At 36.9% G+C, this 26,431-nt stretch overlaps 1 protein-coding gene across 1 annotated transcript in view; it reads right to left on the reverse strand.

Annotated features, from left to right (window-relative positions):
• MACROD2 (mono-ADP ribosylhydrolase 2) overlaps positions 1-26,431 on the reverse strand; it is a 2,108,743-nt gene that overhangs the window by 173,647 nt on the left and 1,908,665 nt on the right. The window contains exons 9-10 of the mRNA XM_079128517.1: positions 18,920-19,001; positions 1,701-1,742 (exon numbers count right to left, since the gene is read on the reverse strand). Coding sequence (XP_078984643.1) covers positions 1,701-1,742; positions 18,920-19,001 — 124 coding nt within the window. The remainder of the gene's footprint in view (positions 1-1,700; positions 1,743-18,919; positions 19,002-26,431) is intronic.

The raw sequence follows: 26,431 nt of genomic DNA on the forward strand, positions 1-26,431 counted from the left end.
AAAACAATCATGGGTACTGAGGGGACATGGGTAGAGCACCAATAGCTGCTGCCACCTTCTTCATTCCTGCTTCTGACTTTCAGATCCTCCATCTACTTATCATACTCTCTTAATCCATGGCCTTGAGGGAGAACAGGAGAACCTTACAAAACTCAGACATGTCTGGACTGGAGTAGAGTAGATAGAAGCTATGATCATTTTTACAGTAAATTTTCATGAAGCAAGCAAGCTGGTGTTATTTATTTCTCTATGAAGATAGCGGGTGATCAGGGAAGAGAGAGAAATTTAACTGAATAAGCAGAAGGTCCATTTTAACCAAATGAAATCTATTGCGTCAGAATTTGAAGAGTTTTCTACAAATAGAGTTGTTTAGATTGAGATTGTCAGTCATCATTGGGGGTTCTGGCAACAAATAGGGGGTAATGCAAAATTAGAACCACCAAAACATCTATTTTAATTTTGAAATCTGGCCCTATTTCATGGGTAGAGCAGTGTGGTTTCTGAAATGAGAAAATGGGAATCTTAACGATAGAATTAAGTGCTATACCTCTTCAATATCTGCTGGAATGAGAGAGAAAAAAGTAAGAATGTATTGAATCTTTATTGTGACCCAACCACTATGAGGAACATTCAAGGTATGTTACCTCATTTAATCCCTTAAAAGAAACAATCTGGTGAGAAGTGTAAAATGAGGTTTATAGAAAAAGACACTTGCTCAAGCTCAATAAGTGGTGGAGTTAGAATTGAATACAGGGTTATTGATCTTTGTATTAATGTATTCACCAGTAAGGGCATATTAAGTGTCTACCTTAGGCAAGAACCTATGCTTTTACCCACTAGATTTTCCTTATAGACACTTAGGGAGTTGGCATGCATCTTAATTTCAGATAATGAGAACAACATGCCATATATAGAAACTATAGAAACTATATTTTCCAATGATAGCCACAGCAACACTGTAGGTCTTATGTGCCCTGCAGAATCACTCACCATCAAGAGATTAAATCTACATTTATATCCTGAACCTGGGTGGACTATTCTAAAGAGTAGAATTCAATGGAAAATGCTATGGGACTTGTCAGCCTGGGTTCTTAGGAAGAGTAAAGCTTCTCTCTGGCTCACTCACCTTTTTAAGAGAAGTGCTACAGCCATCATGCTGTGAGAAAGCCCAGGCCACATAAAGAGGCCATGAACAAGTATTTCAGAAAAATTTCCCAATTAAAGTTTTAGCAGATAACTAGAATCAGTTGCCAGCCAGACAAGTAAATGAGTGAATTTTCAGATGATTCCAGCCCCCAGCTCTTGAGACTCTTGTGTGAGCCCCAGACTTCACAAAAAGGATGATCAGGTTATCTCTGCTATGTTGTCTGAATTCCTCATGCACAAAATATATGAGCATAAGTGGTTTTTCTAAGCACCAAGTTTTGGGGGTGATTTATTATATGACTCTTTTAAACTATGACATCATAGTCATTCTTACCGTATGTATCAGGCATCTCAATGTCCATTTCAATGCCTAAGCATAGTAAGTGTTTTTGCCTTAGGAGTTAGTGCAACTACTACCTTATTTTACAACATGGAGCATGTATGTCTAATTTAAATAAACTGCTTTTTGTCTTTCTTTGAAAAAATATAGGATATACATAATAAAAACTGATCTTACTTACCCCTCCCAAGTAAAAAAGTCATAAGTTTAATACCTGAGTCTTCTTTCATGTCAACGTCTTCTTCATTGGTTTCATCTATTAAAAATAGAAGATAAAGAAAGATTCATGTAAAAGCTGAAAACACCAGAATGTTTCACTTTGATTAATAAAATACTTAAAAAACACTCAGTAAAAAGACACTCATTTTTGTTGTGTTATATCATTGTGCTGAGTTAGAAAGAAAGTGAACACATTTAAAGCACTATTTAACATCCAGGGTTTACTTTTACGTTTCAGAAAATTATTACATATTTGTAATAAGTTGTTTATGTCATAATTCATTTTACTTACACAAATTATGCATGGTCACCTAAATCATAAATTCTCCAAAATTGTGAATCATGGACTTTAAATGTAACAACTACATTTATTAAAGGCTTGCATGCTCATCTCAAGTATCAGAGAAATGCAGACATCAACATTTGGTTGTTCGTCAAACACAGACACATGTCAAATCCCTGCACTGTTCCATGAAAACGCTACTCCGCTACACTTGTAAATCCAAACATTTATGGTCTTAAGTGGCCCTACTAGTTGTATCATTCCCATGTAAGTTCCCTCGTCTTCCAGTGTAACCCGTTTTAATTTGGAAAGGATCCATGACTCCTCTGCACTGTAGATAACACCTGCATTTTGAACTTAGGGCATGCTGCTCTTTTTTTTTTTTAAATGTACCCCATATCCAGCACTGTGGTCTAATGTCTATAACCCCATAATTCCCATGCTGAAATCCTAACCACCAAGGTTATGGTATTAAGAAGTGAGTCCTTGGAAGGTGATCATAAAGGTGGTGCCCTCACAAATGGGATTAGTGCCCTTATAAAACAGGTATAAGGGAGACCCCTTGCCTCTTCTGCCATGTGAGGAGATGGGGAAAAGACCAGCTTTCTGTAAGGAATTGGGCCTTCACCAGACACTGAATTTGCTGAAATCTTGATCTTGGTTTTACAGACTCCAGAATTAAATTGCTGGTGTTCAGTGTATAGAATTTTGTTACAGCAGCCCAAGTGGACTGAAACATCAATGCCAAGTCCTGTCCTGTTTTCCTGTTTGTTCCTCTTTATTCACATTACTGTAATCTAATTCTGACTCCAACCACACTTTGCCTTAGGTCTCTTAGAGGTTTCCTAATAGCTCCTCTCTTTTTCCCTTTCCTAACTCCCCTTTACCATGTGGTTGCCAACTTGATAGCTGTCTGAACTGATTCACAACCCTGCAGTAACTGACCTCTGCCTAATGAGAAAAGTCTAGACTCTTCCCAGTAAGACTCAGGGTCAAAGCTATTTGGTTCTTAGTTTCCTCACTCTTGTTACACTGTCATCACCTACACACATGGCAACATTCAACTCTTCTTTGTTCTCTCAAGCTACCTGTCTTAGTCCATTTTGTGTTGCTACAACAAAATGCTTAAAGCTGGCTTCTTTATGAATTAAATAGATTTATTTAACTCACAGTTTTACAGGCTGAAATTGCAAGTTGGAAAGACCCCATCTCTTCAGTCTCTAGTAAAGGCCTTCTGGCTGCATCGCAACATGGCAGATGGCATCATTGTGGAAACTCATGCAAGGGCAGTGCATGTGGAAGACCTCAAGTGGTGTGAGAAACAGTAAAATAATGGGGAGGGACCAGGCTCTCTCTCTTATAACAAGCCAATCTCATGAAAGCTAACCAGGTCCTAAGAGAACTATATCACTCCCTCCTACCACTTCAATACCATTACAGTGGGACCAAGCTTCTAAGGACACAAACCTTTGGAGGACAAAACATTCCTAAACCTTAGCATTCCCCTGTAGCTTCCTGAGTCTGCCTCACTCCTGCTGGCAATGTCCTTCTCCATTTCTATTCACCCTCATCCTCCAAGGCCAAGCTGAGAACCTCTGATGGAATTAAGCAGAGGTTTTACTTGGAAGCAGACAAGACACAGCTAAATCAGAGAGGTAGTCTAAAAAGGCTTTCTAGAGCATCTGATTGATCCAAGTCTGAATGAACAGTGTTCTTTTGGTTGTACCTTTTTTTTTATTGCCTTCTGAGTATGAACATTAAGGACATTGGGCTTAGGTCTACATACTGTTCTCAAATTACCCAGTTACTTGACATGCAATCTTGGAGAAATTACCTAATTTTCTTGATGTCAAATTCATCACCTGTGAAGTGGGGTAATAACAATGCTGACTACTTAGAATCATTATAAGGACTAAATGAGATAAATTCAGGCAAAGCACTATGACAGTTACTGAAAAATTATTCAGTGCTAAAAATTAGCTATAATAACATAAATCCCATGACCTAGTTACTTGTCTTCCATGTGTCCATCTCCAGATCATAAGTTCTATGGAGATAGAGAACATGTCTTCTATTTATTTGTAGTCCTTGGTATCTAATGCCTTTCATTTTATTTATAATTTTCATTGAATGGCCCAATCATATATAACTGTGCAATCCTGGGCAAATAACATACAAAAGTATATACCTCAGTTTATTCATCTGAAAAATAGGGACGACAGAAGTACCAACTTCCTAAAGTTGGTGACATATATAAAGTGCTCACACAGAATAAGTGTCCTATATATACAGATTATTGTCAATATGATGTCATTATTATTATTACTATTTTTGCTACCTAATTATTTCTTTGGCTCTACTAAGTGTAGACCTTGAAGATACAGGTTAATAATCCTACCCTCAAGGACATCACAAAGCAGAAAAGTTACTTCCAGTCAGAACTGGAAGTAACAGATTCTCTGATGTAGAACAGCAGAGAAGAGGTAGTTAAGACAGAAAAAAAAAAATATTTCTATAAAGGCTTTCCAGAGGAGGTGAGGTTACATCTATGTCTTAAAGATTGAGGTCAAGTTAGTTAGAAGAAAAGAAAGGCTACAGTATATGCCCAGAAAATGTGGGTCCCCTGTCTACATCCCCTTGTTCCTTAACACTTTAGTCCATGTCAACCTGACTTCCAGCCTCCTGCTCCTGGATCCTCTGCTTGAGAGCTATCTCTGGTTGCTAGAGCCCACTCAAAACATATTAGGGCAATTAACACCCTGCAGGGCTCGGCTTTCACAAATGACTGACAGGATTTGCATATTAGTATCCCAGCTCCTTTGCTTCTCAGGTTCATTGAAAAACATCCCAAGCTTGTTCCATACTATATCTCTTAACTCCCTTCTCCCCATTGGACTTGAGCCCCAAATGTACAGTGAAATTGGTTTGTAACATAACCTATTGCTTTCCTTTCCTTCCAGGTCTCACTTCCACCCTGGTGTTTCCTTAGATAACCTTTGAAATAAACTACTTTCATTTGAATCATGTTTTGGAATTTTCTTCTTGGGAGACTCAAATCAAGACAAGGGTTATCATGCTCAAGCAGAAGGGAGAACATCTGTCACAAAGCATGCATGTGGACAGTCAAGATGCTTTTAAGGAAATACAACTAGCCCTGAATGGCTAAAGGGAGGGATTGTACAAGAAAGTGCAGCTGAAGTGATCTTTTCTTACTAAAGGTCCCTGCATGCCAGGAATGATGATTAATTTTATGAACACTACAAGGTGTTCACACAGTATTTTGGTGTGTGGGTGAGGGTGTTTCTGGAGTAGATTAACATCTTAATAGGTAGAGAAAATAAAACAGATCACCTTCCCAGTGTTGCCAAGCATCAGATGAAGAACTGGATAGAACAAAAACGTTGATCCTTCCAGAAGTTAAGAGGAAACCCTCCAGTCAGACAGCTTTCAGGCTTGGATGTCTGGTTTTTCTGCCCCTGGATTCTAACTGAAAACTGTTTCTTTCTGGCTCTCAAGCCTGCAAGGATTCAGAATAATCATCGGTTCTACTGGTTCCTAGGCCTTTGGCTTCAGAATGGAGCGACACAATTAGTTCTCCTGGATCTCCACCTTGCAGACTGAAGATCTTGGGACTTGTGAGACTCCAAAATCCTATTGTCATTCTTTATAACAACTATCTTCCATATACACATTATGTGTGTATACATATATACCATATATACATATGTGTGCATATATGTTGTGTATACATATATATATACATCTATATTCCATTTGTCCTCTTTTCTACTTTTCTGGAAATTCCTGACTAATACACACAGTTGAAGGATTTAAACTTTACTCTGAAAATTAGAGTGATTAATCAACTTTAGTCAGTGAAGAGTAACATCATGCTTTGAAAGAGTTTTTTTCATGAGAGGAATTTACTAAGAAATTATAAAGTACATACCCAACATTTTGGTATTATTTGTATTAAAATCAAGCAGAAAATACCTCTGGTCTGGAAAGCACCTAATGTGCTGTTACATATTAATAAAATGTACTACAATTCAACATTATTCCATATAACGTGCTTGATTGAGTTATATTTAAGATGCGAATTTCTACTAAGAGTTTTTTTTTTTTTTTCTCTCTCTCTCTCTCTAACAAAACCAGGCATCAAAAAAGACAAAGTGTAAATAAAAGGAAAAAGAAATGGTAGCCCATGGAAATGGGGAACCATGCCATTCAAAATTTGGAAGTAGTTAGGAGACTGATGGAGCGTGGGCACAGAGCTGCTGCCCTTTTAAACAGTTCTTCAAGCATCATACTTCTTTGTTAGAGGACAAAAATGAAATAAAAGGTTTCTAGCCAAGGCGATACAAATACCATTTCAAAGCAGAGAGCAATCCATCAGATGGTATTGTTCTGTGCATTCAGAAATGCCGATCCAGAAAATCCCCTTCTCTTCCCAGGCGTAGGCCACACAGAGGCTAAAACTCCATTTCCTCTTAAGGGGCCACTTTGAAGTTAATTTCATAATGGATGCTGTTTTTATTCACTGCATCACTCTGTGTCAGATTACCCTGTCGAGTTCTTCACAAAACACACAAATAAGACTGAAGTTCTTATTTTGATAAAAAATGTATGTGAAAACCAACAGTTTCTCATGAATACCCAGTTCTTGGGAACAGCTAGCTTCAGATACTTCAGAGGCCATTTTATAAGGAAATGGTTAGCTGTTTTGGAGTCTATAATATCTATTTCAACTTCCTTTAAGAGGAGAAAAAGTTAATAAAAATTATTTTTGTTTTAGTCATTACACCTGCCTTCTGAGAAGCACCTCATTTTTTGATAACAAAGTCCACACTTAAAAAAAAAATGAGGCATTCCATGGGTTTTGGAATGACTTCAGATTTGTCTACATCTTTCATCTGGGTTCCCATACTTACTACAGTCTTTTGAGAAAGTAGAAAGAACAAAATGCACACACATATAAAACTCCATAGAACTTTATCCTAAAGGAGAAGTTCTCGAAGTACGATTTCTGGATCAACAGCATCATTATCATCTTGAAACTTGTTAGAAATGCAAATTCTCAGGTCAAACTTAAGATTTATTGCATCAGGAGCTCTGCAGGAGAGACCTAGAAATCTATATTTTAACCAACCCTCCAGCTGATGTTCATGCATACTGAAACTTGAGAGCCACTGGTACAAAGTACTGATATTGCTGTGTTGAAGGATGATCTGTCAAAAAGGTAGGGTCTATCTTTTGGGATACCAAAGCTGAAGTAATTTGTGATGTCTCACTAACACTAATGTTGTAAAGGGTACCCCACGTGGGTCTGAGAAACAGTTATGCTCTTTACAAAGATACTGCATGTTTTCTTCCATGTTTGAGATCACCCAGCTATCTTATAGCTGGATGACTGGTAGCATAGTCCATAGTCAGGAATCTTAGATTGTTTACCATGGTTCCTGGATTAAGACTAACTTCAAAGAAGTCTACAGTAGCATGGAAAAATGACAGTGGTATGAAGCAAAAATTACTATCATGAGTTACTATGGCATCCTTTCCACCCCTAAGGGAAGATAAGGACAGACACCTGAAACTGATCTCCAATATACATTGTTAAAATTTTAGGGATGCTTGGACAGAGGCTGTAACCCAGTGGCCAAGTGCTTGCCTGGTATGTGTTGAGGAACTGGGTTCAATACTTGGTACCACGTAAAAATAAAATAAAGGCAATCAGTCTACATGCACAATTTTTTTTTTTATTTTTTATTTTAGGAATGCTCACACATAGGAGCTGGTCTGCATGGGAACAATTCCTTATCCTGTTATGGCTTTTTATTTAATCTGTTCATAAGTCCTCTGCCTTGAAGCTTAATTCCTTACCACAGGCCTCTTTGTGCATTCCTTATCTTGTTGATATTTCATTACCAATGGCTCCTAGGAAGAATTTGTGTTTACAGAGGAACTTCCTTATAGTAGAAAGATGTTGGGATCCTTATGGCTTCTTGTTTGTCTTGAAAGCAGAAACTTGGCAAAGTGAGACCCTCTGATAACAGAATGTCATTACCTAATCTGACTTTTGTCATTAAGTTGAATACCTGGGCTCATTAAATCTAACAAATGGTTAAATACACTTTCTACAAGATAACTGATAGGAGTAGTAGAAATTTTCATTTATTTATTTATTTTTTAATTTTTATTTTTGTGGTGCTGAGGATGAAACTCAAGTCTTCATGTATGCTAGGAAAGTGTTCTATCACTGACCTACACTCCAGTTTGAGAATTAAAAAAAAAAAAAAATAAGTAACGAGATAAAAGCAAAAATATCTCATTGAGTACTCAGATCTCATTAATTTATAAATTAAGTAATCAAAGGCACTACTTAGAAAATTGCATAGTTCTGCTGCTTGTAGTTTTTCCCACTGGGTACATGATGGTATCAATTACTGAGATATGGGATTCAGGAAGAGGAAAATTGGGAAGTGGAAGGACAGTTTTGGATGTGCTGAGTTGAAGATGCCTAAGAGACTTCAGTGAAGGTGACTAGTGTGTAGGTGAGTACACCAGAGAGGGCTGGGTCATCCACAGATGAACATCTGGAAAAGCAGATGACAGGGTATTCATCAAGATAACAGCTGCTTGCTCAGCCATGAGAAGGACTTTAAAGGGTCCTGTGAAGTCATATGACCAGATATGTGCTGGCTTTGGTAATCATACTCAACCCATCCAAGAGATTCTGATAACCTCAACAAGGACTGTTGCAGTAGAAGGATAGAGATACATGATTGCTGTGGATTACAGAATGAATAGTGAGTGAAAGAAATGACTTCAAAGATGCAGGGCTGAGAGTAGGGCTGTCCATCAAGTGGCATATAGGTTGGAGGATTTTCAGTTCCTTTTTAAATTTTTATCTTTACTCTTACTTCTGTGTTTTATCAGGGATTATTCATTCATATGCTGCTCCTCAAAAGAAATTGTCTCCATGCATTTGCCTCAATGTTTTCAACTGAAGAACAGAAATCAGTCTACCCAGGATGTTTGAAGGGTCATTCAAAAGCACCCTGCCAGAGTCTCTGTTAAGATGCCTACAGTAAGCTCCCTTTCTCTAAGTAGCATTCAGTCTCGTATTTTTTGCTAGAACTTCCTAATGAGATCAAACTCTGCTTAGTCAAGGCTCGTGTTCCCAGGTCTTTATTTGTTCTGCTGTTTATCAGCATTTGCTACACTCACTGCACACTCACCCCTGTTGAAGGGACAGATTGCTTTCTGTCTATGCCTGCTGCTTGTTCCTACATCCAGGTTGCTTGGTTACAGCAACACTTCACTGGATTTTCATTGAAGGCAAAATGTGTTTGTAGCTTTTGAGGCCCATCAAGTGGAAATGGTTAGCACCCATTTCCTAAATAGGCAGTAAGCTCATTTATGTCACATTACAGAGAGCTCGGCTTGTAGAATTCTAAAGCAATGTGATCTGCACATGAAATGTGCACAAATGTGTCATGTCCCTGTAAGTATTCATAATTAAATAAAAATTCTGAATTCTTTCAATCTATGTGGTTTTTCTATATACTCAATATGGCATTTTGAGAAAAAAGTACAATTCAAACTCGGTAAGCAGTGTTTACACATGTGTTATGTGAATGTTACTTATTCATTGGGGTGGTTTATTTTTCCATATCTGCAGCAAATTTCTAATTTAGGGCTTAAAACTAGACAAACTTATTTTCTTCCAGTTCTAATCAGTCAGAAGTCCCTTAAGGGTCTAATCAGGCTAAAACTAACCTACAGGTAGGGTTGCATTTTTTTTTTTTTTTTTCTGGAAGCTCAGGAGGAAAATCTGTTTACTTGTCTTACTAGCTTCTAGAGACCACCCATATTCCTGCTCATGACCCTCTTCCACAATCTTCAAGAGCCACTCTGTGGCATCTCTCTTAACCTTCTTTCAAAATCACATCTTCTGATTCTACTTTTCTATTCCCCTCTTCCTTGTGATCACATTGACCTCATTCAGAAAACTCAGGATAACATCCCTATCATAAAGTCAGCTGACTGAAACCTTAATCCCATTTGCAAGTTTATTTTCTCTTTGTAATATTACATAATCAAGGTTCTGGGTTTTAGGGTGTAGAAACTTTTGGGGGGAACTTTTCTGTCTATCACCCCTGGTAAAATTGCAAAGCAGATTACTTTGCATAAAAATGTCTGAGGAGCAGTAGTGAGAACAATTCTATTTATTATTTATTTATTTTTAATACGATGATATCCCTTGAAGGATATCCAAAGTCATCTTTTATTTATTTGTGGTGCTGGAGATTAAACCCAGGGCCTTGTGCATGCTAATCAAGTGCTCTGCCACTGAACTACAAATCCAGGCCACAGAACAAGTCTACTTAGGAATAAAATAATTTCCCTTGAAATCAAGTCTGTAGGCTTAATATTAAATTCATTTTTGAGATTTTGGATTTTACTTCACTACTTTATAAAAAGACTTTCTTCTTTAACAAAAATGGTCAGCAAATATATGAAAAAATTTTCAATATTTCTAGCAATCAGTGAAATGCAAATCAAAACTACTCTAAGATTTCATCTACTCCAATCAGAATTGAGTAAAGAATACAAATGATTATAAAGGCTTAAGAATGTGAGGAAATAGGTCCACTTACACATTGTTGGTGGGACTGCAAGTTAGCAGAATCACTATAGAAATAGTATAGAGATTCCTCAAAAATTTAAGAATGGAACCACTGTGTGACCCAACTAATCCCACTCCTCAGTTTTTATCCAAGAGAAATAAAATCAGTGTACTATAGTGATGGAGCCACTTCAAAATTTATAGCAGCACAATTTATAAGTCAAGTTATGAAACCAGCCCAGATGCCTGTCAATCAATGAATGAATGAAGAAAATGTGATGTATACATAGAGTTTTACTCAGTCATAAAGAAGAATGAAATTATGACATTTACCATTAAAGGGAGGAAATTAGAGAATATCATGCTGAGTGAAATAAGCCAGACTTAAAAATCAAGTGTCCAATGTTTTCTCTCATATATATAGTGTAAACTAGAGAAAAATAAGGGAAAAAAGAGTTGGGGGGAGATCCAAAATTAAAACAAAACAATACAGGGAAGATCGTTCTCGGTTTTAGGGTGTAGGCAGGAAGATAAAGAGAGAGGAGGGACATAAAAGGGGAGGAAATGCAGAATAAATTTATCAAAATTACACTATGTATGTGTATAATTATACCACAGAATTGCACATTTATGTATATCTCTATAAAGGACTGATCACAAACAAACAAGTGAAAGGAAGACCAGTAGAGTAGAGGGAGGAGAATAGGGGGAGGGAGGAAGGGAAGAAAGGGAAGGGACTGGGGACTGAAATGGAATAAATAGAATTTTATTCATGTATGCTTTTGTCAGAATGAACCCAAATGTTACACATAACTATAATGCACTAGTGAAAGAAAGAATAGTTTCTTACTCTTCTTCTTTTACACCATTATTCTTTTTTCTTCCATTACTTCTTCCTTCCTTTCTCTCTTCCTTCCTTATTTCCTTTCTCAATTCTTTCCTTATACTTTTCTTTCACCTGCCTATTTTTTTCTCACTATGTTGGTTATAAAAGAATAACATCACAAAGATAAATAACAAACAGATTATTTATGATACATATTTGAAAGGTTGAAGGGCTTTGATATATAAAGATATCTTATTAATTAGTAAGTAAAAACTGAAATAATCAAAAGTGTATAAACAATATAATTAGCAATTTCATATAAGAAATTTGTAGATATATTAAGTAACTGGAAAGGATAAACCAAATTTGTAGCCAAAGAACTGCACATTGTTACCCATTAATTACATTACTTCACGTATAAAAGTGATAACATCATGAGAATGTGACCCATTGAGAAGAGCAAGAGAGAGCTATGTTCTTATCTGCTGTTCATGGGAATGTAAACTCAGGTTACTAGGAGTGAATCTTCATGCTTTTGTCTCTGTGAATGGAAATCCCTATAGTTGTGCGGTACACAGCATCAAACAAAGTGACCAATTTGACAATTACTAGCAAAAGTATCTGGGTTTTGTAGGCCTTTGAAAAGTAAGTCCACTTTCAAAAAGTATTAACAAATATGAATGACACCAATATTTACATAAAAAGATGGTTTTTTAAAATTGTTGCTTATAAACAAATACAGGACCATTGCAAAAATGATTCCAAAGTTTAATAAAGTATGTTTTGGGGGAAGCATTGGGTCCATTAAAATTATATGTTATGGAAGAATATAAAACGACTAGAAAATAAAATGTTCATGATTTGTGTTAAATGACAAAAGCAAGTTATAAGACTAAATTTCTGGTTGTTTGCATTTTCCATTTCTAAGGACCAGAAGGATAAACAATAAAATATAATTCATCTCTGGATTATAGGACAGAAAATGGTTTGCGTTTTCTTCTTTTCGCTTATCTGATTTTTACTATATACCTATATTATTTTGGTAATAAGAAGGTTTTTTTTTTTTATACAATGATCACGAAAGTTAAGTTGCCTACTTAAACAATTTTTTAAAAATATAGATATTTTTAAATTTATTATGCATGATCTAGATACCTATCTGAATAATCATTTACATTGTTATTCATTACATTTGGAATTGACCCATGACTATGTTTTCCCATGGCAAGAGGAAAGCCAAATGCACAAAACCACAACTTCTGGGGTTTTAATAGGATTAGAATTTACATCTTGCAATGACAGACCCAGCAGCTGATTCTCTTTCCCCACAGATTCTTTTGACTGTCAAGATATTCACTAGTCATGAATTATCTTTCTCAGAAATTCCTCACCTTTTCATCAACAGTGCCTTCAAGATGCTGTCTTCCAACTCTTACACTGATGTGACAAGAGGAAAGAAAATCTTAGTGGCCCACCAAGCCACTAAACTGGTAAGGAAGGAGGAAGTGAGCAGAGGAGGGGGATCACATGGGAGGGCACCAATATGATTGGAGGAACACTAGTATTTCAGGAGTTCTAGCATATTACTGCAAAAAAGTAATATGTGGCTTTTGTGGCAGATAAGGTTCTTTACACAATTGTCCATGTTTTCCAGATCATTATAGGAAGGAGCATTGCACAGTGGAAAAGCTTTGATGTCATGCTTCACCAACTATGTGACTTCAGCTTTTTTCTTCTGTCTCTGTTCACTACCATCTATCTGCAAGAAGGCAGATGATGATCCTATTACATAGGGTTGTTGTTTGAAGGCCTGTCCCTTAAGTCACGGACTGAATTAATCCTTAAATACAGGGGTTTCTTGACTTATGATGGGTCACATCTTGATAAATCTATCATGAGTTCAAAATATCTCAGTCCCAAAACACCCTTACTACACTTAGCCTACTGCACATCCTAACTCGGCAACAGTCTGTAGAGTACCAGTGTGTCTGCTCATTATCACATGACTGACTGGGAATATAACTCACTGCTATGCCCAGCCTCATGAGAAAGCATCATACTGCACATCTCTAGTCAGAGAAAGGATCAAAGTTCAAAATTTGAAGTATGGTTTCTATTAAAAGCTTAGCACTTTCGCACTATTGTGAAGTCGAACAATCCTAAGTGAAACCTTCATTAGGTGTACAACAGACCCTGTCTATATAGGATCAATCATGCTTCTCTTTCACTCAGAGAATTGCTCTTAGTCCTGACTGTTTATTACAAGAGGAGGAGCATTTAACTGTTCAGAGATTCACAAACTGGAAATAAGCATCCTATTTTATTTCCCAATTTCTCTAATACAAACTGCCCTTCTCCCTCTGTGTTGTTCGTATAATACTCAGCATCACTTTTCTGCTGCCATTCATCTTTTAAAGATTACTACAAGTGCCATGCTTTTTGTGAAACTTGCCCCAACGAATCTGGTCTTCATGTGTATTTTCCTCTGAATTTCTGGATGCTATGATCATGGCAATGTGATACTTGATTATTAGCTAATATGTGTTCCAACTGTTCTGCACGATACTTGCCTCTTCAGCTATAAGAATGGTATTGTCAATGCATAGGTTCAAAATCCAACAACTAAAAGAACTGCAGGCAAAACTCTGAAATAAATCCAGTCTAAATGCAAAGACAGTCTCAGTGTCCTCAATTATAAGAGAATGGTGATTACAGTAGTCAAGAGTTTTTCAACCTCTGTACTATGACATTTATGGATAGATAATTCTCTGTTATGGAGAGTTGTCTTATGCATTGTAGAATGTGTATTAACATCTCTGGTCTCTACCAACTACAAACCAGTAGCCTTTTCTCTCCACATTCATGAAAAACAGATATGTCTCAAAATGTTCCCTGAAGGCAAAGTCATTCATAACTGGGAAACACTGCAGTGAACAAATGCAGGATTTCCCTTAAAGGAAAGGCAAAAACCAAGCTTTCAACATTAGGATTCTTTAATATTGTTACAAAACTGTCAAGCTCTTATTTGTTATTATAAGAAAAATTCATATCCCCAAATTCTCTTTTAGGACTTAAGATAGAATTGACTTCCATATTACACATCAGGACTTTTTTTTTTATATTCAATGAAAACTACGCACAATTCTACACTCTGAAAAATACAAACCTTTTATATAAAGAACAAAGGGACTTCTGAGTTGAATCACAGAAATATTATTTGCTTTAGGCCACATAATGGTACACTGTAACTATAAATTATTCCCAACCAAAGTGTATGATAATTCCATAAAGCTGTCTCGCTATACTTCCAAATAATACATCTGGAAGGAAAAAGTCAAATGTGTTTCACCCCATGGCAAGACATAAAACTGCTGCAAAAAATCATTGCTGATTTCTTTCTTTTGAGATTCCTACTGAATTTCCAGGGTGGGCACTATTATGGGCTAAGTCATGCCCTCGCCCTGCAAACTTCATATGTTGAAATTCTAACTCCCAGTTCCTCATAATGTGACTGTTTAAGGAGACAGGGCCTTTAAAAAGGCAATGGAATTCAAATAAGGAAATTAGATAGGGTCCTCACCCAATCTGTGGTGTCCCTATAAGAAGAGGATGTTAGAGGAAAGACCAAGTGAAAACATGGGGAGAAGACAGGTATCTACAAGCCTGAGAAGAAACTAATCTTGCCCACACTTGATCTTGGACTTCTAGCCTCCAGAATTTGCAAGAAAATGTATTTCTGTTATTTAAAGCACTTGATTTATGCTACTTTATTTTAGCAGTACTAGGAAAACTAATGTAGGCATCTTTTTTTAAACTAATGTAGGCAATTTTCTACTTTCTCCTGTGGTCATGCCATAAGGTCTTTGGGCTTCCCCATTATCACTTACCTGCTCACCTGCCATACTGCCTGGATGATTTAGATAGAATTTGTTTTTGAGATCCATGATGAGATACCAATTTGATTCCCATTAGAAAAGTTTTCACGAGGACATTTATAGGAGTTGGAAGAAAGAGAAGTGTGGCAACTTTGAAAAATAATGGGCAGCAGATAAAATCAGGGATGGGACTTTCTCAGTGCTCAAAAGGCATCCTGGAACTTGACCCTAGACTTCTCTGATGATGCTCAGAGAAAACTAACCTATTATCACTTGCGCAATGATAGATGTCATTCTCAATTTTAAAATCTAGTTCTGCTGATTCCTAGCTGTATGCCACACTTTCTGACACATCTAAAAAGCAGGGTAGCGTCGTAGATTGTACGATGCAGTAACGGCCTTGGCATGCGTTTTTGAACCTGTCATAGTTGTTTGAAACCCAGTTGTACCCCATCATCTTTGGCCTAGTTAAAACTTCCACTCCCTGTGTGGTTGTTTGTGAAAGGATCCATTCACTCTTCATCTCACTGACCTAAAAACCCAACATACCGCACAGCTGCTGGCTATGATCAAATCTAAGGGTCAACACCAAAGTCATGTAAGTAAGTTCCATTTTCATGAATGTTTTCTTTACATTAACCAATTCAGAACCCCTGTGAGAAAGCCTTAGGGACAACACTTACAGACCCTAGTGAGGGCACAGTCCCACAGGCTCTCTGTCACTCCCCACTCCCCCTGATGGTGGAGCCCCCTGCTGTCTACAAACTTCCATTAGCCTCCTAACAGCACCCCTAACCTCTCTGGACCTGTAAATAATAAATTTATTCTGTTGTCATGCATTTTGGTTTCACTTCCTCATTGTGTCTTACCCAATACACTCATCTGAAACTAACTTTCCAGTTACGGCTCTCCTAGACAGAGGTCATCTTGGCTTATGGCCCCTCTGGAGACAGACCTTAAGAGCACATTAAAAAGAAACCATAACAATGGAAATCACAACACAGGGTTAATGTATGTTCTTATATTTCATAGAAGAACTGATCTGAAGATGAACTGATTAGCCCATGTAAAGAAATGAATGATGTTTCTGGCTGATAGGCAACAACCCATCAACGTCAGCAATTGTTCCTATGGGAGGTTATACCTGTGTCCCATTTTCAGTATGATCTTCTCTAGTTTAACTTATTGTTTTCTTATACAGTTTGTCTTAGATTCTCAGTTATGAAACAATCACAGACATAAGATTAAAGAACCACAAAACAAAAAAGTTTAGTTTTGCATAAAAATGACTTTTTTTCAGAACTTTTATTATTTTGCATTAGGAAGGGTTATGAACACTAGTTGGAAATATATAGTAAGCCAGGAAAATTCATTCCGATCAAAGATGGACTGGTTATAAAATAACCATAAATTCAAATTAAGGGCAGGTAATGTGTATCATCTGCATTAGCAATCACATATCCCATTTGACATCAACTTTATTTCATATTGTATATTTAGAATTTACAAATGGCTGATGTCTGAATATTGCAGAAATACTCCACAAGTTTTGGGGATTTTGACATTTATTTTAAAATGTACTTACTATTATAAATAAGCACTGGAAATAATTTCATGAGCATGGTGTGCTTTGAAGCATTGATGTGGAACTGAGGATGATTTTATTATTATTTCGCCTGCTCAAGTACTGAGATGAGTTTTTGGATTTGTTTAACATAGCAATTTTTCAAACAATAATTTATTTGCATAGTTATTAATATATTCTAGACCTCAAAAACTGCCTTATTTTCTAAGAATCTCAATGTGATTTTGGCTATGCATCATTAGATATACCTGTTGATGGATAGGTTTGTTTCAACATCAATGCATTATAATTATGCAATTATTTTTTTATCATGTGTTCAAGTGAAAATGTTTTTGTTTTAGAAGACATGAAAATGAATGTCATTATTTCTAAACATCTCAGGGAGCCTAAACTTTATAAAATCTTAAAAATTATGCTGCAATTTTGTCAAGAAGTGAGGAGATTTGTGTCAGAGACCAAGTCATATATTTTATATAATGAACAATTTCTTTTAAGAATACTTAAAAACGCAAGTACCAATAAACTCACAGTGGTTATAAGGAAATCAAGGAGAAAGATGAAACTCAGGGATTGAAATTGAAAAAAACAAAGCCATCAGATTATGGCAAGAAGAATTTATTAAATTCAACTCATTGCAACAACTGCTCATTAAACAGTTATTGTGTGCTTTACACTGTAAAACACCGAGATGCTAAAACTATGAAGGTGATAAAAAGGACAGGAAGGAAGAGGAGAAAGCAAAGGAAGAGGAGAAAAAAGATTACAAATAAAACCCTGTTCTTTATCTCATGGAAATCTTTGAGGAATTTATATAAGTTCCAGCTAGGGAAATACTTTAAAGTCCCAAGTTAAATATATTTGGAAGATTCACCTTTCAATTATAAAACTGGGAAAGGACTTTATGTTCCCAGAAGAACTGGATCCACTTAGGGCATTAGCATGTGGTTGAACATCTTTAAGTCACCCAGATCCACTTAGGGCATTGGCATGGGGTTGAAATCTCCATAAGTTTTCTGCCATGGTTCTCTACATTGCCCTAGGCTTATGGATCAGAATCTGTGGGTAGGGCATGCTCTTTCTTGTTTAGCTCCAACAGAATTCTTAAGAGGACAAATATGCACCAAAGACCTTTTATTCACTCCCTGCCATCTACCACAGTCACCCATTGTGCAAAAAACCACTTACCGATGGAGATGGAAACTTCAGGAAAACAAAGCTCTCTGGAAGGCAGGTACTAACAATGCTCACAGTAGCCTGAAATTTGCAGGAGGCAATTCTTACCGTGTCTAAGGATAGCACTTTGGGCACTGTGACTTTAATGACACCATAAAAATAACAAGGCATTAAACAAGCGTCAGCCTTAATAGACTGGAAGAGGGAGAATGGGGGGAAATATTCAAATTATCCCAGTATGACTATTGGCACATTCAGTGGATGTAAATCCATTACTCAAGGTTCTTTAATAACCCTGAAGTTTTTCCTACATTCTAAAAAGGAGTGTGAAATAAGGTGAATGACTTACCATTTGCAGATTGCCTTAGAAAGTTCCACTGTAGTTATTGCAATTTGGCATGAGATAATTGGGTGGAGTGGGGATGGAATGCAGGAACAGTTTGAATCGTGACTACAAATATAAATGGGTCCCTTACAATTTCCAACAAGGGGATTTAACATGATCAATGTAGTCACGAGGCCTGGAAATCTTACTCATTAGGGAAGCAAACGCAGACCAAGCAATATGGGGACAGTGGAGTCATTTGGTTCAAACCCTCATTTTGGATGTCAGGAAAGGGGACCCAAAGATGAAAGGACTGCCCTAAGGCAGAGGGGTCTAGAGCCCAGGTTTTCTGTCATCTCCTTCAGTGCTCAGAGACTATGATACAAGTTTGCAGGGATGGCTGACATATGAAAATCACATTTGTAACAGTCCTTATGATGTAAAATGAGATATAAATATAAGTAATGCTTCTACTTCTTCGATTGTGAATTCCAAAGGAAACAAATGGCTTTACTCACCTACAGGGAAAACCTCGCTCATTTTCTTTTTGTAGATTTTGAAGTCAACTTCTAGGAAGACACAGAAGATGATCCGATCCACCTAGAGGCAAACAACAAGCACTCAAAGTGAAAGAAAATATGGCAATTGCTTTCCTATAACAGTCTTAGAACAAACAAAACCAAATGGAAAAGCCTCATACAGATGTAGTTAGTGATATAGCTAACAACATCACAGCTTTCAGTGAACTTCAAGGGTGGGGTGTGTATGTGTGTGTGGGTGTATGTACACACTCTGTATATAAATAAACCCTCAAGCTCTTTGGTGGAAAGATGTTATATAAATCAAATAAGAAATAATAAATGACAATAAGCCACTTTGCAGCAAGCTATAAATAAGAGCTGGGAATCCGACAGGATACCTAGACTTTATGTTCTATAAAACAGCCACACGAGAGGCATACAGCAGAATGACAATAAAGTATGTCAGTAAACAAAGAGCTCTTTGTCCTACCCTTGTTAGATAAATATATTTATCAAACCTGTTAGTATTTGAACATGTCCTGAAAAGCTTCCATGCAATTTAATTTTCTTGAAGTCACTTGTTTTAGCCTAACATACTCAGAAATGCAATAGAAATAAAATATCATTAGTTGACAGTGACACAGGCCAATGTACCATTTAATTTGGTAGATACTGTTGAATTAAAAAAAAATCACCTCAAAAATAAAATGTGTCCACAGTCCATTTTCCCTCTTTGAAACAGAGCTTCTGCATGTTAGGAGTTTCTTTGAAATATTCAGAGTAATGTGGTAAACAGAGACAAGAGATGGAGTATACATAATAGCTCATGCATATCTGATACTAAGCTGTTGACTCAATTTTGTGCTCTGAAAAGAAATACCCCTTTAGTTCCTTCATTTGAACAATGTAGAAAAAAAAATTGAGAATCACTCAGTTTATCAGAAGTGCAACTGATAATTAAAGCATCAAATAAAGCATTTCTCATGGTAGTAGGGAATGAAAATAGGGCATGTATGCAGCAGGATAAGAAAGAATGGATGTCATCCAACTAACTCTGCAGCTCTCCCAAACTGGGGCGTATAGATTCTGCTTGCCAAGTGTGACAGTTCCCAGTGAGAGAGATCTGTGGGGTAAGAAATGGTGACAAGGTTGCCTGGTAGAAGTCCAGAGATCTGGCTCCCTCAGCCCCTCACTCCACCTCAGCTAAGGTGTACTGCCTCCTGGGCAGGCAATGGATTCCATGCTGTAATAAACGAAGCCCTTCACAGGATGGATTTTAGGAGAAATCACCTAGCCTTCAAAATTGTAAAGACTAGGGTGCAAATAACCATGTTTCTTTTCCTCTGTTTTCACTTTGGGGTCTGGTGTTCAGCCCTGTCACCTATAATTAATATATTCTACAAATACAAAAACTATCCCCTTTAAGTCACTTTCCAGGTGAACTATAAATTTAGTTGAATAAATTATTAACTCTGTGCAGTAACAAATGTGCATCTTCACTCTACCAATGGCACGATTATGTCCCATGGCTAAAGCTCAAAATCATAAAGTTGAGTGATAGATAAAGAGTTGCCGGGGCTGGGGAGATAGCTCAGTTGGCAGAGTGCTTGCGTTGCAAGCACAAGTCCCTGAATTCGATCCCCAGCACCGCAAAAAAAAAAAAAAAAAGAACTGCCAAAGGTCATGTACTCCAACATGTTACCATTTCTAAAAAATTTAAAACATGAAGATACAACAGTGTAGAAATCCATTCATAAGTACTATTAAAAATAATTGAGAGGTCATCAGGCTGGTGTAGCTTCAGACCCCTGAGTTCCTAGATAAACAAACTGAGTGCAAACAGTAAAAAGAAGCTTAATGATCAAATATTTTCTTTGCCTGACCCTATATAAAGCCCCATCATACCCCTTCAGTGGAGCCAAAAATGTCACACAATCTGGAGCTGCCTAATTCATGAATTACTTTCTGGTCAAATCCTCAAATTTGAACATAACTCAGTTAATATTTTGCCAGAACTAAATATGAATACATACAAAGGAGTGCCACACATAACTTTAGGATGATGATGTTTTCTGGAGAGGGACAGAAGGTAAAGGATGAGAAAGATAAGGATTTGATTTATTAGTTAATATTTTATTTATTTAGAAAAAAAATTTGAGAAAAATAAGGCAAATGATTAATAGGTATTAACTAGATTAACAGGTACATGAATACATTATTTTTTCTATGACTTTTTGTATATTTGAAATACTTCATAATTAAAAACCCTAAAATTAATAATAACATCTGTTCAGCCTTATTATCTTCCCTTAGACCACACCCTACTCTCCACCTGTTTTGAGCTACTTAGAGTTTCCAAAGATAAAATTTTACTCACTTCTGTACCTATGATTACTAATTTTTCCCCTCCAGGCTTCAGATTATTTCTAAAATCACCTAACTCTGATTAAAAAAAAAAATCAAAAGCAAAAAGCTTGGCTTAATATCAATCTAAGAAGACCAAGTTAAACAATTACATTTCCACTCATTTCCCTATATATTTTAGAACACTCCTTTCCCGTGTGTGTGTGTGTGTGTGTGTGTGTGTGTGTGTGTGTGTGTGTGTGTGTTAGCTCTTTAGTGGAATGCTATTCTCTGCTATTATTTGTACTTTTAAATGCCATACAATCCATAATTTAAATTTTTCGAATGTTGTAAGAAATTGTAACCTTTCCTTTAGCAAATTTAGGCTTTGTTATCATGGAGAGAGTTTGGATTCAAAATTCAGCAGCCCAATTTATTTTCTGCAAGAGAAAATGGATGATGAAGATGAAGCACTTTTATTTTAAAATAATTGAGTGGCCCAGTTCTCTTTTCTTGGAAGCAAATTGAATACAAGCGTTAATCTCATGCACTTTTTAGGTATGTATATGTGTTTGCATACATATTTTCTGTGGCATTGTTGGACAATAATTTATTTAGTTGACAGACTCTATGTTTATCAATTCGTCCCAGGTACTGTGTACTCTTCTTGCCACAGCTTTCCTTATAATGGAACCATGGAGACGTGGGATCAAAGCATTCTTCTCTTGAATCTGGGAGGCTTGTGACTATGGAAGAAATGATGTAAAGTGATTTCAAAATGACAAAATTCAATACAATTTCTGCCTGGTTCTCTTTGGAGGCTCTCTCTTGTACACAATTATCTTGCCACAAGGAAGCAGAGAGACCGCATGGAGAATCTATACATAACAATTCCAGCAAACAGCCTTAACTGGAAGCGGGTAGCCTTCAGATGGTTTCAGTTCCAGGCATTTGAGCCACCCCAGCTGATGCCACATGGAGCAGAAATGAGCTGTTGCTGCTAAATGCCGTTTGAAAATTCATGAGCAAAGATTACAGAAATATACAACCAGAAGTTTGATATCCTTCCAGCTTCTTCGTATCAACACTTTTTGGAGTAGAGTTTTTCCAGCTATGCAGTACTCGACTCATGCTGAAAAGGTCACACTGAAGGGGGTCAAATAAGTAGAATCTACCATGGGGTGACAAGAATATAGGAAGTCTAATAGCTACATGGCTGAGAGACTGGAGATCTGACTTGTGCAAAAGAGGAAGGACCATGGTTTTCCATTCTAGCCCTGGATACATTTCATAAGAACCCAAAAGAATGGCTCATTACTGAGTCGCAGGAGTGTGGTTTCAATTTTTTTTCTTTAAGTTGAGGAAATTTTTGTTAAATGTTGGTTATTGAGAGACTAGATTTATTCATTAGTTACTAAATAAGCCACTTTGATTTGTTGGGCCTAGTCTATATACTATTCAATCATTAGAAAACATGAACCCAGGAACTGAGTGATTTTTTTCCTCCCTGGGACCAAAATTTAATTAATGACAAAAATTCAGGTGTCTTAACTTCACAAACATCATTCTCTTTGTGATATCTCCCAGATGGAGACATGTGAGATTGAAATTCTAAGCCTGTACCTAGCTGTGTAACACTGGATTGGCCTTCATCTCTGTGGCCACAGTTTTCACATCTTTCTAATGAAAGGATTGAATTATATCATCTCTATGGTTTCTTTCTCTTCTGTGACTCTTCCTGGTGATCTCTGTGGCAGTTTTGTGCTACGTCAATTTAGTAAGCTTGAGCTACGTTTCTCTGGATAGTTCTGGATGAGGGCTAGTCACCTAAAGAAATTTCCATTGGATTTGTAGAGTGGAAGCACAGCTACAGCCATCGTACTAGGGAGGTAGATCTGGAGCTCTGGGCAGATTGAACACATCTTTACCTGGGTGTGGGAGAGCAGGGTTGGACTTTTCCAGCTCCTACCAGTCTCTGCCTCCAGCTTTTGGGTCCTGTGTTATTCACACAAGCACTCTGTAATGAGGACACAGGGTCCTTCTGTAGCTCTAGGGTGAAGTGGGAGATAGATAGATATGCATGCCAGTTTGTCCCTGTGGATTCCAGTTTTGGCTCATGACTTCATGTTCCCTCCCATTTTACATTCAACTTTCCTCATTAACACCTGCTCTTGATCACTGCCCTGTTGACATACTCCAGGCACTGATTGGATGCTTTCCACAGACTTCTTCACCAGCTGTTTAATCAGCTTTTTCACTACTGTGACCAAAAGACGTGACAAGAACAAATTTAGAGGAGGAAAAGTTTATTTGGTGCTAAGGGTTTCAGAAGTCTCAGTCCATAGATGGCCAACTCCATTGCTCAGGGCTCAGGGTAAGGCAGAACATCATGGCAAAAGGGTGTTGCAGAGTAAAGCAGCTCAGGACATGGCAATCAGAAAGCAGAGAGAACCCATTCAGTGGAGACAAAATATAAACTCCAAGGATATACCCCCCGTGACCTATCTTCTCCAGTCACACCCAACCTGCCTAGGTAGGTTCCTACCCAGTTAATACCTATCAGTAGATTAATCCAATGATTAGGTTATACCTCTAATAATCTAATCATTTCATCTCTAAATATTCTTGCATTTTGTCATATATGAGCTTTTGGAGGACACCTCATCTCTAAACCATAACACCAGATCCATAGCATGGGCCTGGATTAGAAGATTTCTCTGCTATGACAGCCATCCCTTTTGGATATTTACTTTTCCACTGTTTTAGTGAGCTTTTGAGTTGCTGTGACCAAAATACCCTCAAGAATGACTTAGAGCAGGGAAAGTTTATTTGGGGATCATAGTTTCAGAGATCTCAGCCCATAGATGGCTAAATCCATTGCTTTCAGCCTAATGTGAGGCAGCACTTCATGTGGAAAGGGCAGCACAGGGAAGCCGCTTAGCTCAGGGTGGGGTTGGAAAGGAAGGAGGGAGGGAGGTAGCAGGAGAGAGAGAGGTAGAGGGAGGGAGAGAGGGTAGGGGGAAGGTGCCACAGGGAAGATGAACACTTTCTGGGTAGCCCTGCCCTGTGAATGACCAAGCCTCACCTACCTATAGTTACCACCCAGTCAGTCCATTTTAACTGATGAACTGATTAGGTTATAGCTCTTACAATCCAACCATTTCACCTTTGAATATTCCTGCATTAACAGGAGCTTTTGGGGGATACCTCATGTCCAAACCAAAGCACCCACTTTCTCTCATGGTTTTTATAATATCTAGTTAATTATATGATAAATCCTTTATTCCATATCACATACAGGGGTCTACTTCCCTGATTAAGCCTCAACCAATGCAATCTTAATTTCATTGAATATCATGTAGGAAAAAATCAAAAAAGTACAAAAAAAATACAGTATTCCCATTTAGAAGTGTGTAACCCTGTCAAAGATATTTCAATTTCAATTACTTCCTTCAAAATCAACATTTGTTGGTCCTAGTCTATATTCTCAGAGAGCTTCCTAAAGTGTGTATCCACTCTTTCATAATTCATTTCATATATTTAACATGATTCACTCCTTAAAGAACAGTTGTCAATAAACTCTAACTGATCCTCATTCTAAAACATAATATTAAATAACACAAAAGGCAACATTACTATCTGTGGGAATTAACAACTTGACCCTAGTCCTCTTTATTCTTTAAGCTAGAATCTTATGAAAAACCTGGTGCTACTAATTTTTGTATTCCTAGTACATGATTATAGGTCCTCACACATAATAGGAACTCTGTCAATATTTGTAGAGTATATGGTTAAGTAAACAAACAACTAAAATGTAGGTATATGCCAAACTTTTTAAAAAGTGAGTTCTGAAACCAAAAAATAAGATACTGAGGAGGTAGACTTTCCCTTACGTTTCCCAGAACTCCTACAAACAGAGTAGCAGAGGAGCTAGAATGTTTTGTAAAATGGAAAAGCTCTATATAAGGGACATGAGTTACTTATTGTCACCAACTGTCATCTTTTCCAGTGATACAATTGTTCAATGGTTCTCCAGTTCAGTACAAGGTCTTCATACAAGGTATTTATTATTTTCACAATAGTAACAGTGATGTCCTGAAAATTTGTGTTTATTAAAAACTAAAAGATTTTGTAAAGGAAAAGACAATATCAAGTATATGTAAGAATGGATGTACATTGACAAAAACCTTCATATGCAGTTTGTAAGAATAAATATTGGTGCAAGCACTTCAGAAAGTTATTTGATAGTATATACTCAATTAACTGAATATGCACTTAGCCTATGACCTAGCAACTATACTTCTAGGTTAACATCCAGTAAAATATAGACATATGTTCACTGAAAGACACACACCAGAATGTTCACAACAATATCATTTGTAATTATCTCCATATTGAAAACTGCTTAAATGGTCTTAAATGGTAGAATGGATAAATTATGATATATTCATACAATAGAATGTTTTCCCCCATAAGTAGATGATAATATATAATGGGGGTGGGGGTGGGAAGTGAGAGAAGAATGGAGGAACTTTAGATGACCTAAGAGGGAAATGAGAGGGAGGGGGTATGAAAAATGGTGGAATGAGACAGATATCATTACCTTATGTACATATATGATTACACAAATGGTATGAATCTACATCATGTACAACCATAGAAATGAAACCATAGTACCCCATTTGTGTACTATGAATCAAAATGCAGTCTGTAAAAAATAAAAAAATAATTTTAAAAAGAATATTACAAGTCAACGAGAAAGAAAATATCTATAGCTATATGCAAAATATAGGTAAATTTCATAATCATAATATTGCATAAAAGAATCCATAAAAAAGTATACATTGGATGATTCTAATTTTTCAAATTCAAAAATATCATAGAAATAGACAAAATCACCTATGGTGTTAGAAGTTAGTGTAGCAATTACTCAGGGGTGAGGTTTGCTGAAAAGCAACCTAGGGGAATGCCTGGCATCCTGGTATTTTGATCTAAATTCTGGTTCCCCAGGATGTGTTTGGTTTGTGAAGATTTATCAAGCTGTGCACTCAGGAACTATATGTATGTTACACTTCAATAAGATTTTTTTAAAGGTTCAAAGTCTTGTGTTATACTTGTCTTGGTCAACAATCCAAAATCTATTTTCATTGACTTAGAGGTCAAAAA

This window comes from Sciurus vulgaris, assembly GCF_902686455.1.
Source record: "Sciurus vulgaris genome assembly, chromosome: 2".
In the NCBI taxonomy this organism is placed as follows: Eukaryota; Metazoa; Chordata; class Mammalia; order Rodentia; family Sciuridae; genus Sciurus; species Sciurus vulgaris.